This window comes from Dreissena polymorpha, chromosome 7 (genome assembly GCF_020536995.1).
Source record: "Dreissena polymorpha isolate Duluth1 chromosome 7, UMN_Dpol_1.0, whole genome shotgun sequence".
Lineage (NCBI taxonomy): Eukaryota > Metazoa > Mollusca > Bivalvia > Myida > Dreissenidae > Dreissena > Dreissena polymorpha.
Genome location: NC_068361.1, coordinates 20,670,545 through 20,686,477, shown reverse-complemented (window position 1 = coordinate 20,686,477; position 15,933 = coordinate 20,670,545). Strand labels below are relative to the sequence as shown.

The following is a 15,933-nucleotide window of genomic DNA, read 5'->3' as shown; positions in this document are numbered from 1 at the left end:
CATCATATTTTACTTAAGTGTCTTTTACATTCTTCAAAGGGTATATAAGATAAGCAGAGGACATACAAACAGTGGCTCAAACCTTTTAATTTAAAGTACAAACTTGATCTTGAACCGTTGTAACTTATGCCTTCTGCAAATCATCTCATTTCAAACAAGTTTCATGACAATCATTCCATGGATATATGAGATGTGGAGCACACACCGACCGACCGACTGACAGCCTGACACGGGGACAGAATGAAAGGCATACCTATAATAGCCCAGCTGTTTATGGCGGGCGAGGATAAACAGACAATCATGAATTAAATCAGATCTGTCAAGATATGAAAGGATAAACTATATGCAGTTCCAATTACCGGATCAATCAAGAACCTGAAAAGCAGAATTTAAATATTGAGCACCTTGAATTATAGTTTCGACCAAGGATCTAAAAGAAGACACAATAGGGCAGCGCCACCATAAGTCCTTCATCGCTCATCCGAGTTTAAAGACACCAATTTAAGACGTGACCTCATGAATCAGTGTTTTACCCCACTTGACACAGATACTATCATGGCTTAGATATTTGAACATTATAAATCTGTTAACATTTCCTAAAGATTGAGTCATTAATGTGGTAAGCTAACAAGTGCACAGCATAACGGTCGCCACGCTCGGCTGCGAAAGCATGTCAGATTTTTTTAGAGGTCACAGTGACCTTGACCTTTGACCTTGTGACCCAACAAGAGAAGTGTTTGTCAGAAACATAATGCCCCTACTGCGCCGCATTGAAATAACATTTCTATTTATCATTTGTCAGGTATAGAAATCATCTCTATTTAAAAGTTATTACTTCCCTTGAATTTTTTCCAAACTGGGGGGGTGGGGAGGGTTTCACAGTCAATTATGACCATTTTAAACATCACTGACACCCAAGACCTGTGGTTTAAAAGAGATCATAACCAGTTGATCATGTATCTATGGACATAAGTCCACAGGTATGTAATGACCAGCAAATAAATTATAATTATACCATTAAAAAATCTTAGAAAATAGATAATAAATAATAAAAATAATAAACCTGTACAGTAACTGTGCAAAGAACTTCGATTCTTGGTAAGGAAATATATAATATTAGATTTATAATTATATAAATTATTTCCCTTGAACATAAGTGTAACAAATCTCTATTTTTAGTAGCAAATAATTAAAGCCACTACTTTGACTGTAGATTCACCACTCAAAATGTGCAGCTCCATGAGATACACATGCATGCCAAATATATAAAGTTGCTATGTTCAATATTGAATAATTTTCACCATTTTAAAAGCTTATTACCTCCCTTAAATCTATATTTTTACCATAGAACGTAAAGGATGACCTTGACCTGGACCTTTTACCAAAATGTGTTTGTCAAAAACACAATGCCACCTACTGCGCCGCTTTGATTTATTTAAGAAAAATACATACGTGGGAAGGTCAGATAACTATGTCCATTTAAAGCTTATAACTTCCCTTGACTTTGTTTTTTACACCCTAGACCTTAAAGGAAGATGTTCATCTTCAAATTGTACCACTCAAAATGTGCAGCTCCATGAGATACACATGCATGCCAAATATCAAGGTGATATCTTCAATATTAAAAAAGTTATGGCCAATGTTAAGGTTTTAGCACGACGCCTACGGCAAACGGCGGACGACGAGCTGGCTATGGCAATAGCTCGGGTTTTCTCCGAAAACAGCCTCGCTAAAAATGAGCACCATAAATTATCGGCTTGATGAAGGCTAAAAGGTAGAAAACTTAATTAGTTGCTAGTATAAAACAAGAAACCATCAAGACGGGTGATACTCCCCAAAGGTTTTTTGTCACAATATTGCAATATATATTCAGATAAAGGTAAACGTCTTGAGGGGCATAACTTTGGACAAAACAAGCAAATTCGTTAAATTGATATGCTTCTGGACACAAAAATGTTATTTCTGACACTCCAAAAAGCATTTTTTTAAGATACAAAGGGCCATAACTCCGTTATTATCAGATGGTGTACAATGCCTTTGGGCGTGCATCATCCTGTTTTCCATATATATATACTCATACCAAGTTTCAATGAAATCCGCCCAAGCACTTTCAACATATGGCTACGGATGGACGGACGGACGGAAAGACGGACGGACGAAAAGACGGACGGACAACGCCAAAACAATATCCCTCCGCCTATGGCGGGGATAATAATACGATGCATGGTTTAGCAACTTAAAAATTTCAAAGGGCCATAACCCTCTTAATAAATCATCTAACCAGAACCCTCAAATAACATGAGCATCTCCTCAAGGTGGTTAAGCTTCCCATAAAGCTTCATTGAATTCCAGTCAGTAGTTGGGGAGAAATAGCCCGGACAAGAATTGCACTATATGTACAGTTTATAGAAAATTTCAAAGAGCCATAACTCTGTGAAAAATCATTCGACAATAACCGGCTGATAATATGCACATCTCCTGTTGGTAGTTAAGCTTCCCATAAAGTTTCATTCAATTCCCGTAATAAGTTGCTGAGAAATAGCTCGGACAAGAATTGCAAAATATGTACAATGGAAAATTTCAAAGGGCCACAACTCTGTGAAAAATCATCCGACGAGAACAGGCTGATAATATGCTAATATGCATATCTCCTCTTGGTAGTGAAGCATCCCATAAAGTTTCATTGAATTCCAGTCATTAGTTGCTGAGAAATAGCCCGGACATGAATTGCACTTTATGTACAGTGAATGGAAATTTTCAAAAGTCCATAACTCTGTGAAAAACCATTCGACCAGAACACGCTGATTATATGCACATCTCCTCTTGGTAGTGAAGCTTCCCATAAAGTTTAATTGAATTCCGGTCATTAATTTCTGAGAAATAGCCTGGACAAAAATTGTGCACGGACGGACACACACACGGACAGACGAAGCGGCGACTATACGCTCCACCATACATATAAATACATATACCAGTAATAAAGACATTCTGTGAAGCCTACAAAAAGACTTAGACTTAGTGTGGAATATATTAAGTTGAACATTATGAAACATCAAAGCATAAAATGTAACGATCCAGAAAAACCTTTACCATTACCGCAAAAATAGTCTCTGTATCAATGATCCAGAAAATGTATGTACCAGGTAACAGTCTCTGTATCAAACACATTCGGACATAATTATATATACAGATTCAAACAAATACACAAAAGGAAACTATTGAATCTTTGGAACAACAGTTTGGCAACAGTTATCAAAGGAAAACTGACAAAATTAGGTACCATCAGAAGTTTATATTGTGAGAATACAACATTTTGCAACGAACCACTCAAATTTACTAGTTTAAGTATAATATTTGGTACAATTTCCCACATATAATAATTTTAATCCACTTAAGAATAAACAATAAACAGAGATCAATGGGGAAGATAAAAGTCAAGTAAAACAATTAAGCAACTACATAAATAAAACTAGAAATGGCGCGGCAGAGGCCGACGCGTATCCCCACGCCGCATGTTTGACCCAGGGGCGCCCCATGGTTGGTTATGGGTCCATGCAGGGAAACAGATAAGGTTCGTTTTATCGTTTTTACGATTTGTATTTGACAGAAAACGAATTGAAATTAAAAATCAATCGTACATAAAACGATTATGAAAATTGAAAACGAATTGAAATTGATTCTTCGTCATTTTAGTTGTTTCCTTTTTCTGTCGTTTCGCGTTAAACTATATTTATAAGTGTATTGTAACCTTTAGTTCGGCAGTAATATGTTCAGTTAGTTTATATAGACACCGTTTTGGGCTATATACAATAGAAAATTTCAAAGGGCCATAACTCTGTGAAAAATCATCCGACGAGAGCAGGCTGATAATATGCACATTTCCTCTTGGAAGTGAAGCTTCCCATAAAGTTTCATTGAATTCTGGTCATTAGTTGCTGAGAAATAGCCCAGACAAGAATTGCATTATATGTACTGTTAATGGAAAATTTCAAAGGGCCATAACTCTGTGAAAAATCATCTGACCAGAATCGGCTGATAATATGCACATCTCCTCTTGGTAGTAAAGCTTTCCATAAAGTGTCATTGAATTCCGGTCATTAATTGCTGAGAAATAGCCCGGACAAAAATTGTGCACGGACGGACGGACACATTCACGGACAGACGAAGCAGCGGCTATATGCTCCCCCAAAATAATTTGAGGGCGCATACAAACAATATATGTGTTAGTCAGAATCACAATGCCCCCTATTGCGCCGCTTTGAAATAAAATTTCAATATATCATTTGACAGGTTTAGAAATAATCTCCCTTTTAAAGCTTATTAATTCCCATGGATTGTATTTTTTTACTTTTGACCTCCAAGAATGATCTTGACCTTTCACCACTCAAAATGTGCAGCTGCATGAGATACACACGCATTTCAAATATCAAGTTGCTATCTTCAAATTGCAAAAGTTATGGCCAATGTTAAAGTTTTCCGACGGACACACAGACAAACAAATGGACTGACAGTTCAACTGATATATGCCACCCTACCGGGGGCATAAAAAGACACTTTTAAGCTATGTTTTGTGGACCACATAACTTGCTACTTTTGTTTTCATTCTTTGCTTATTTAGTTCTGACCTACACACAACAGTTTTGTTAGGCACATGACCCAGATTCAAACGGGGCCTAAATAAAATAAACATTCTGATTAAGTTTCATGATGATTGAGTTTTTCCGTGGCCTCTAGAGTGATAACAGTATATTTCTAAAATTTACTTCATGACCTAGTTTAAGGACACAAATGATCCAGATGTGATCTCATTATAGATATTATCAACATTAACATTCTGACCATTCTGTTTATCAATAATGATTCATAAATGTAACCTCAAAAGTGGTAACTAGGTTTTTAGAAGATATGAATGATCTGGTGACCTAGTTTTTTGTAAACATGCGACCCAAATTCATATTCATTTATGTCAAGATCAAATTATTCTGATGATTGAAATTTCTTCAGGATAAAGTCATTATTGCACACTATAGTCGAAACAAGCTTTTTCTTAAATTTGACATCTTGACCTTGTTTTAGGACACACATGACCCAATCAAACAACCGTTATTTTTCGGAAACCGTCATTTTTCGCAAAAATAATAATTTTTCCTGACTCTTAATTTTTGGACATATGGGTTTAGTCCATAATATATATATTTCTTTTTCTATACTTTCAATTGGGAATTTTAAGGTCCAATTATGGAAAACATATTCTTTCTTCAATTGGGAATGGAGCCAGATATTGGCCCCAATTTTGATAAAAAACATAAAAACTGCTAAACATCTATGATTGTTGAATTATACCTATGAAATATAATTGATGTTAATATGCCTAAGTCATAAGACTAAACTTTAAAAGATTATACGTTATGAAACATCCTTAACCTTTACCATACCTCGCCCCCATTGTGATTCCAGTAGAATCCATAAACCTCTAGAATGATGCGATGGTAGGAATAGTCCACCTGGTCCGGGTTGTCTGCGGAAACTTGGAACTCTTCAATCCGAGTTTTATGATCTGCACTGGTTTGCTGCTGCTCATATTCCGTGATACTTGGTGTATAGTAAATGTAGAATTTGCGATTTTGAGAAAAATTAGGATGGAAAGCCATTCCCAACATGCCACGTTCGTCTCCTTTGTATGAAGATGATTGTATATCCGCGCTGATGTCGAGAAACGGTGGTGTTATACGTCTGCCATCCGGATACATAATGTGTACAATTCCGATTTGCTCTCCGATGAACATTCGTTTAGAGCCATCATTGGCATGTTTCAGAAAGATTGGATTTCTAAATTTAACTTTATCAAAAGGTTCCATACAAAGACACCCTTCCTGACTTACTTTATCAATAGATATATTACCTATAAGTATCGGATTTGTAAGTAATCCTGGGTAACAATAGTCAAGATCTACCAAATGTGTCTCGTTGCAAAACTTTTCCTCTCCCACAGTGATTGCAGACTGAAGTTTGCTGGCTTCTTCCATATAATCGCTACCAACTTCGTTCATATAATACTTCACAATGTGTTTACATTTTGTAAAAAATTCCCCGCAGTATCCTCGACAAAGACCAGGAAATGCACGAGGCTTTGGAACCGTGCCGTACGAAATTTGTTCAGCATCGAATATATGCGCTGCATAAGGAGAGCACTCTTCACATAGAAAAGTTTTTACATAGTTTTCACAGTCCGTCCACAGTTGCTTTTCAGACGCGGGTACAAGCAGTCGAATTCTGTCAAACCTTGCTTTAAGTTGCTTATCCTGATGTGGCATGCAGCAACCGTGGTCCTTATATGCAGGACAAAACGAAACAGAAGAGGCCCGAAATGGTGGCCTAGCGTCCAAACATTGCGGGTGGCAATTGACACCTAATTTCGCGACCATAAGCTGCGCAACAACAAAAAACAACAACACGTATCGTTTATACTCATCTTGCGTTCCGCTAGTCATGTTTTCTCCACAGCAAGCCTACAGCTACTGGCTAACTCATCACCACGCTAGCGATCTTTAACGTCTTCAATTGGTAGTACTCGCTTTCACGTACATGTATCAGACGTAAAACTACCAGATTCGCGCACACGTTACACACGATTGAATACAAGCCGCTAAAGGCGGTTTTCTATCGACTACCGTGTGGTAATCGGTTTATGATGTATGTTGTGTGTCACCTTCATGTATAACAAACCAAAGATCTATCGATCAACATTATTGATAGATCTTTGTACACACGCACTTTATTATACGCGAGGGAAGACGGTTGATATTATTATTAGAGGCCACCCGCATCAATTCTCATAGAAACCATGGAGCGTTGAAGTCTTCACGAAGGTCATGACGTGCACTTTTCATATGATCCATCAGCAAACTTTCAGTTTTTACGATACCCCCCCCCCCCTTTACTCCCCCCCTACACACCCTTCCAATTTTTTTTTTCCTTTTTTTAATTTTTGAAACAGTGTCTAATAAATGACCACACCCCACATTATACCCGTCCTCTTTTTAACCCCCCCCCCCCCCAAAAAAAAAAAATAGTAATTTGTTTGTCCTTTTTTTTAAAGATCGTCTAATAAATGATTGAATATGAACAATTTCCCTCATTCTATACATAGATGGTGACGTCACTACGTTATTATCATATATATACTAAGAAGCATCACATTCCCCTGGTTTGGGGAATTATGCTTACGCCAAAGAAGTTCTGCGTTAGAATGAAAATGTTAATAATGAAAGAAAAATAGATTTATAGTGTGTGCAAAACCGAATGTTGTTTAAAGAAATGTTATTGAATTATGTATGGAATGAGTGATGTATTGGACGTCATCATTGATGACGTTCATTCGAACGAATGATAAAGGGGGCTAAGTTTCGTTAAGCTGAGGCAAATCACTGCGATTTGGGAGTCTTGAAAACTGGCCGAACACGTTTGCTGAAATTTGACATGTATATGGACCAGAATGCGATCTACCTGTTGGCGTAGGCGTTATACCTGGGAAAAATCTAGTTTTCGAGTATTTTGTGTTTAATTTGTTTTTGTGGGAACGGGCACGCGCTCAAATAAACATTGTGACGTCACTTCACGAACAGCGCTAGAGATCCGCCATCTTGTAACGCAACAAAGAAACTCAGTGTTATTAATTCAATAAACACAGAAAAATATGATTGTGTTTAATAATCATTAATACAAATGTCTATATTTTGTGCAGCGGATGTTTATTCAGACAGATACGGCAGAATTATGTAAGTATCTTTGTGTACTTTACAGTAGATTTGATAGTGGTAAACAACTGCGTACCGGTAAATGTTCAACCTAGCCGATTTTACTACGCAAGAAATTTAGGTATCTCACTGGCAAAATGAGCTTGACACATAAACAACAACCGGATCCGATTTACATTCACATAATATTGTGGGAATCCGATGCAATGCAAATTACTTATGTTTGATAACGTTTGATGAATTCGTTATATCGATATGCATTAACTTTCAAGGGGAATAATTTTAATTGAAATGTGCGATTCAATGACAGTGTTATATTGGGATAATAAGTCGTTTAGCCGTTATCATGATAAGTATTTAGTTTGCTGTGTTCCATTTTCATTAAAAACATAGTTTTACTGTTTTTTCCTTAAAGTAAAACAGTTCAGTAGTCATAATATATTGAATTTTAAATATTGAAATAGATGTCGGATATTTCATATTTTCGGACTTTGCTACGTAAGCTAGTTGTCAACATAATTATTAATATACTGATTTACCTTTTACGCATACAGTTGTGCAACTGTTGTCTACGTAATGATACGCTATTTAATGTCTATAATGTCTTCCTGCCCCTGATTATAATAAGTCTTTAACTCAACAAACCCCAGCAATGTCAATGGTCTGTCAACATGAGAAAAATATAAGCTAAAGAAACTTCAGCGTACAATTTATATAGTATTGACATACCTTTACGCTGAAGCCAACCCCTCATCGAAAGTCAACCAGAGTCGTAACATATTTATGTCACGCTATAAATCAAAGAATACTCATTTTCGTGGATACATTTCTACATATATTGGTGAATGAATGTAAATTACTGCACCGAGGAATATTTTAAGGTTCAAATGTTTCAAATGCATCTTACAATAGATGAAAATAACTCGCATCAGTCTGAAATTCACAATTTTGACACCATTGTGGCTTTGTCCAAGACTAGTTTTAATTTGGATACTTTCGAACGACCTTGACATTTTTTGCTGAAATTGTAAACATTACTTTCGTTTTCTGAAATCTATTATTTGTGATTAACAACATAAGTCTGGTGGATTATAAAACTGATTTCAGTGTGAATCGGGTAGTTTTAAATATTTACTTTGAGTTTGTATTTACACTATAATTTATTCACAAAACAAGCCAGAATATTCTAAAATACCGGGAAATGTCATTCTGAATTTGAAAACACTTGAGCACTAGTGCTGCAACAATATACCGGTATATCGGTATATATCGCAATACGCAATCCGCATATTGTATTGCGATACGATTTTCGTCATACCGGTACGAAAATTTTACAAACATGCATCTACATTTCGTTCAGAAAAGCCATCCAAAATAATGATATCAAGGTAAACAAAACAAAGCGGTATTTTGTAAAAATAAATTGTTACGTACAAATGGCATTCTAAAAAGTCTATTATACAGAGTAGCGTTGTTACATGGGAGCATTCATTCTATGCTTTTAAACGAATTATCGTTGAATTAATTACGCACAACTAAATGTTTCTTTCGATTCTGAAATGAGCATTATTAAATTTGTAATCCGAATTTCGGAAACATGCTTCCGAAATGTAATGCTAACGCGACAATAAAAAAAGTGCTTTATTCTTTTTCTCAATAAAAAGCGAAAGCGCGCAAAAATTATACAGACATGTAGAACGTCGCGTGCAAAGTGTGGGTGTATTTGTGTTGTATAAAACGGGAACATCACGTCAGGCGATTTACGCGTGTTCAGTGGGAAAAAAAACGCCCGATTGGAAGTTATTTCATCACATCTTTAAATAGTAACAAATGCTAAAATGTATTTGATATGTAAGAAAATTGGTGAATGTTTGTGTTTTGTGTTATTCTTGAGCATTTTTATAGTAAACATTTACCAGAATTTGCTTTAAAACTGGAATATACGGGATTATCGGGTAATTGGCGAGTCAGAACTTTGGTACAAGTAAGCAATATATTGCAATACGGGTTTTTGAGCTAACAATATATCGCATTACGCTTTTTGGCGTATTGTTGCAGCACTATTTAGCACATGATATGTTACTAAAAGTAGAAATACCATCATATGACCGTGAAATCTCTGGAGATTCGCATTTCAAGAAAGTCTGTCACATCGCTGTTTTTCTCGATATGTAAGAGCAGAATAGATCAATTTTAAATGTTTAAGATAGAATTTTGTGAAAGAATGTATCAGTTAAATGTGCAAAATGTCAATCTTTCCTATCATGTGATTGATATGGGCCAATAACTGCATTTAAAAGCTGTTTTGGACCGGTCTTTGTTAACTGTCGACTTTTCGGCATTTTCTGGTTGACTTTCCTAAGAGGGTTGGTCCATAACTATAAAGTCGCGCCAGTCAAAAATCATAAAAAGCGACATTTAAAGTTATGGTAGCTAGAATTAGAAAAATATGTACAACTGAGCAATCAATCATGACAGACTGATGTCTCAGGTTAGTGCAGTGATTTTTCCACCAGATTCTCACCAAGGTGATCCCGGTTGATTTCACCACAATTGAATATATGTCAGTACACAAATAAATTATACAGCAGGTAATGAAAATCGATAAATGTCTTAGTTTTAATTTAATTGTTTGCACAAATTTGGACACTCTTTGTGTCTGAGATATGTTGGGTTAAATGACCTTTACAACAAAACATACATCTCTGAATCTGCGATGCATTACAGTTAAAGTTTAACACATGTAAAATACCAGTATTCAGATCTGAAAATACCTTAAAAAACTCGTATGGTATGAAGTACATATATCTTGTGACGTATTTTCATTTTAAATCTTGAATTTAATGACTACTTGAATTTAATGACGACAAGTCGGACATGCAGTTAAATATTTTGATACGTATATCGTGTGACATAATTTCATTTTAACTCTAGATTTTAACGACATTAGTCTGACGCGTGCGGCGTTATTTTATTTAACAGTAAAACAAAAATTAAGTAGACTATCAAAAAAATACAAAATTTGTACTTGTAAATAAAAACTCCTTCATTCCGTATAAAGATTGTACGTTACAGCAGAGCTCCAGATAACTTTTCTGAGTAATTGGGTTAATACCCACTACTTTTGAGTTCAATTGGGTATTTTCATATTCAATTGGGTACAAAAAAGTCGTTACCCACTACTTTAATTGACAATTGGGTACTTTTGTTTTAAAATTGGGTATGTTCATTGTCTTAAATTCTCACCTGCTTACCTGAATAAGCTTGTTGTAGTTCCACTCTTAATTGATTAGTTTCAGAGATTTTGTGTAATTATGTAGATGTATCCATAATATACAGTCTTGATTTAAAAAAAAAAGTTCAACAAATTTTTCCGCCAGTTTTCTTACAATGTAAGCACTGACAGCGATTGCCTCCGACATAATATCGTCAAGAATTAGTTTCACTATATTTTCCGCTTCTGTTTTTGTGTTGCCAGCGGTTAAATATCTTAAAATTGAGTTTCTTTGTGCCTAGGATACGATGTTTCCATTTTTAAGGCCTCACGGTTTCGACATTTTCACAACAATAACACGTAGTCACAAAGACACTTTCTTCCGTACATATTATTGTGCTGAAGGTTATACTGAAAGCGCTTGGACAAAGCGGAAAGAATCCGGGTATTTCGGACCAGGGTATTTCCGGGACAAATTTACTCGTTATGCAAAGGAAAAATATGATATGCGTAATCGGCAATTTCAATTGGGTTTCGGAACGCATGGTTTTATTTTTCGATGCGTAATTGGCAATTTTACATTGGGTATTTACACAAATGCGCACCTTATCTGTAGCTCTGTTACAGTAATCTGTGAAACAACGTCATTAATAAAACAAAAAAATATGTTTGACCACAACGGTGGCTAATAATGTTTACGTAAAATACAAACAATATAGATTTATCAATAACATAACATTTTAGAATTTTATCATGCATTTATAATCACTCATAAAGAGATTTCAATATACAGTTACATGCATAGACAGTTGTTTTAAGCCAGTGCCTTTGAATTCAGAAAATAAGCAAGATAAACCATAAAATTAGGAAAAATAGATAGTAAACCATAAAATTGAGAAAAATGAGGCATTATTAATATGATTATAAATAACAGAATTACAATAATATTGTTTTGAAGTGCATGATTGAGTGCATTTTAAAATATTATAAAATGCTGCTTGAATTTCTTTTTAGCTTTCATATGTAAAAAAAGAAATATCATCTGCTAGTGCAAAATATGACAGGGAAAGCTGGTTTATAATCATTTCGTAGCAAAAGAGAAGAAAATAAGTGCATAAAATAAATGAATTCATATTTTTGTATCTGGAATAGTTGTATTTTAAATAGATCCTCCACCCTATTATGGCCGAATAAGGGCTAAATTGCTTTCCGACTTGAAATGAAAAGGCATATTGGTTGATCGTGTAGCGTTTAAGTGCAAAATTTGAAGGCCAATTGATAAAGCTAGTTGATGCCAAAACAGGTAATAATAATAATTTATTATCAGGTACATGTACACAAGCAAATAAGTGTATTTAACCCTTTCAGTGCGGGAACCGAATTTTAAAGGCCTTTGAAAACAGTTTGGATCCAGATGAGACGCCACAAAACGTGGCGTCTCATCAGGATCCAAACTGTTTGCTAGTCTGATAGTATTCTTTGAAATTTTTTTGAAGAAAATGCTAAATTTAGAAATTCAGCAGACGACATTTTAGCAGACGACAAATTTCCCAGCATGCAACGGGTTATTAAGATGCTTAAGGTGTGGAAGACTCATAATCAGGTTTGGTGTCCCTCAAACCCTAAGCGTCTTGTAATTCCTTATGCAGTTTGTATAGATAGTGCCGCATCCTGACACGTAAAGCTTGTGCTTTGTTGGCAGCGTTAGTTGGCTGTTAACAGGTTCATTGTGGTTATCTCCACCATCAGTCTGTCCGTCTGTCCTAGCCACTATCTCCTACACCATAAGCACTAGAACCTTGAAACTTAAACACATGGTAGCTATGAGCATTATTCGACCCTGCACTATTTAGAAGTTTGATCTGACCCCTGGGTCAAAAGTTAAAGGGGATGGGGTGGAGACGGGTCAGAGATTTTCACTCATTTTTAGCTCGACTATTATATATGAAATATATATACTGGAGCTATCCTCAAGGCTTTTTTTCCTTCTTTGCGAGTGGCCGTGGAAGGACATTTCACAATTTTGCAAGGGAACATTCACAAACCTAATATGGCCGTGAATTTTACAAAATCGGCAGTTTTTTTCACAATTTTAACAATTTAACAACTTGGTTTTTCACAATTTTGAGAAGTTCGCGACTCAATTTTTCAAAATATTAAAAAATTCGCGACTCATTTTTTCACAATTTTAAAAAGTTCGTGACTCATTTTTTCACAAAGTGAGGGGGCCAGGGCCGCTTCACAAAGTCAAGAAAAAAAAGCCCTGATCCCAGTCTTCGAAATTAGCACACGTCCGATCGCCAGTGGCGAGTAAAATTACTGCCGGGCACATAAAAAAATTCACGTTTGTGGCCCGCCGGGCATGTTAATTATTGAAGCCAATTGACAGTTTATAAAAAAAAATCGTAAGCGGTTCTTGATATTTGCAGATCTATTTTTCAATTTTGCGAACAAACACCTTGCCGTAAGTTGTAAAACAATGAAATTCGATTGGTTTAACAACACACACCTGCTTGGGCATGTCATCGTTATTGTTTTTGACCGATGCAGTTCGGTCACATTCGGTTCTTATCGACGGTTTCTCTAGACATTAATAGAGAAGATGCTTTTTGTCATTGTCGACATAGAGGCTATGCAGTATCTTAGGTATGTTGATGGGGCTAAGCCCGATAAAGCACTTCCAAAATAGAAAATGATTTAGAGAAAAAGGAAGCCAAGAAATGGTACGAGGACACCAGAGAACGCTCTTTTCAAGAGCACTGGTGTAACGATCGACCGTCTTAATTCTAGTGACTGATTAGATGCAGTTGTATTCACTACTATTGAAACAAATGTTCTGCTTTACTATGTGTAGCATGTAAGTGTTAAAATGTTGTGATTTGTTATAATGTTGGTTAAAAAAGTTTGGGCATGTAAAAAATATGTTGGGCATGTAAAAATTCTTAAGTAACTGGCCCGACTGGCATGTAACTTTTCAAAGCTAATGTCGAAGACTGTGATCCTGATCACGACGGCGTTACCGTTAGCGTGCACATGTTAAAGTTTGTGTACTACCCCAAATATTTTCTTTGTCCTTTAACAAATTACTTTTATATTTTGCATACATGTACTTCTTTACCAACATGACCCTTATCTATAAACAAGAGCAGGCAACTGTATCAAGCATTTTGACAGAATTATTGCCCCTTTTATACTTAAAATATGCATATTATTGATAAATCTATGTTAAAGTTTGCATACCACCTAAAATATTTTCTTTGTCTTTTGACATATTGCTTTCATATTTTGCATACTTCATTACCAACATGATCCCAATCTATAACCAAGAGCAGACAACTGTATCAAGCATTCTGACATAATTATTGCCCATTTATACTTAGAATATGCATATTGTTGATAAATCTATTTTAAAGTTTGCATACCACCTCAAATATTTTCTATGTCCTTTGACATATTGCTTTCATAGTTTGCATACTTCTTTACCAACATGATCCCAATCTATAAACAAGAGCAGAAAACTGTATCAAGCATTTGACAGAATTATTGCCCCTTTTATACTTAGATAATTGAACATTTTGCTTAAATCGCCATAACTTCTTTATTTATGAGCACATTTGATTCATACTTTGACAAAACAACACTTAACTGACATACCACAATGCACTGCACCCAAACTATCCCCCATGCCCCAACCCAGAATCCCCCCCCAAATTTTATTTTTATAATTATTTTTGAAAGTTCATCTTTTAAATTACCACCAACCCACATAAACTACCCCTCTCCATGATGGCTTACATTAACCTGTCAAGCATTCGAAATCTCTTAAGACAATAGTTACGGTCAATCTCAACCATGCATGGCCGCATTACCAACCCTGGGGCGCCCCCTGGGTCAAACATGCGGCTTGGGAATACGCGTCGGCCTCTGCTGCACCATTTTTCACCAATTGACTTCAAATTAATACTAAAGATTTCTTATGACAACACAGTGTCTCGACCATCCATGTTCACATTACCCACCCCAGGGCCCCGCCCACTTTGGTGGTAAAGATCCCAAGCTATTTCAGCATAATTAAAATCCAAGCCATTTTTGTGGTCAAGACCCGAGCTTTCTCACCATAATTAAAATCCAAGCCAGTTTGGTGGCAGAGACCCCGAGCTATTTCAGCATAATTAAAATCCAACTCAGGTTAGTGGTCAAGATCCTGAACTATTTCGGTATAATTAAAATCCAAGCCAGTTTGGTGGTCAATTTTTGTGGTAAAGACCCCGAGCTTTCTAACCATAATTAAAATCCAAGCCAGTTTGGTGGCGGAGACCCCGAGCTATTTCAGCATAATAAAAATCCAAGTCAGTTTAGTGGTCAAGATCCTGAACTATTTCGGTATAATTAAAATCCAGGCCAGTTTGGTGGTCAAGACCCCAAGCTTTTTCAGCATAATTAAAATCCTAGCCAGTTTCGTGGGGGAGACCCTGAGCTATTTCAGCATATTTAAAATCCAAGTCAGTTTAGTGGTCAAGATCCTGAACATTTTCGGTATAATTTAAATCAAGGCCAGTTTGGTGGTGAAGAACCCGAGCTTTTTCAGCATAATTAAAATCCTAGCCAGTTTCATGGCCGAGACCTCGAGCTATTTCCGCATATTTAAAATCCAAGCCAGTTTGGTGGTGAAGATCCTGAACTATTTCGGCATTATTAAAATCCAAGCCAGTTTGATGGTCAAGATCCTGAGCTATTTCAGCATAATTAAAATGCAAGCCAGTTTGGTGGTCAAGAACCCGAACTATGAGCATAATTCAAATCCAAGCCAGTTTGGTGGTAAAGATCCCGAGCTTTTTCAGCATAATTAAAATCCAAGCCAGGTTGGTGGTCAAGATCCTGAGCTATTTCAGCATAATTTAATTCTAAGCCAGTTTGGTGGTCATGACCCCGAGTTATTTCAGCATAATTAAAATCCAAGCC

At 36.1% G+C, this 15,933-nt stretch overlaps 1 protein-coding gene across 1 annotated transcript; it reads right to left on the bottom strand.

The window, feature by feature from the left end:
- Positions 1-5,321: 5,321 nt before the first annotated feature.
- Positions 5,322-6,491, bottom strand: LOC127839512 (HHIP-like protein 1). The gene has a single exon (XM_052367901.1). The coding sequence runs from the start codon at positions 6,489-6,491 to the stop codon at positions 5,427-5,429; it is 1,065 nt and encodes a 354-aa protein (XP_052223861.1). The 3' UTR covers positions 5,322-5,426.
- Positions 6,492-15,933: the final 9,442 nt, after the last annotated feature.

Excerpts from the sequence above, each read along its gene's own strand:
- LOC127839512 (XM_052367901.1), bottom strand. The coding sequence starts at position 6,491 with ATGACTAGCGGAACGCAAGATGAGTATAAACGATACGTGTTGTTGTTT.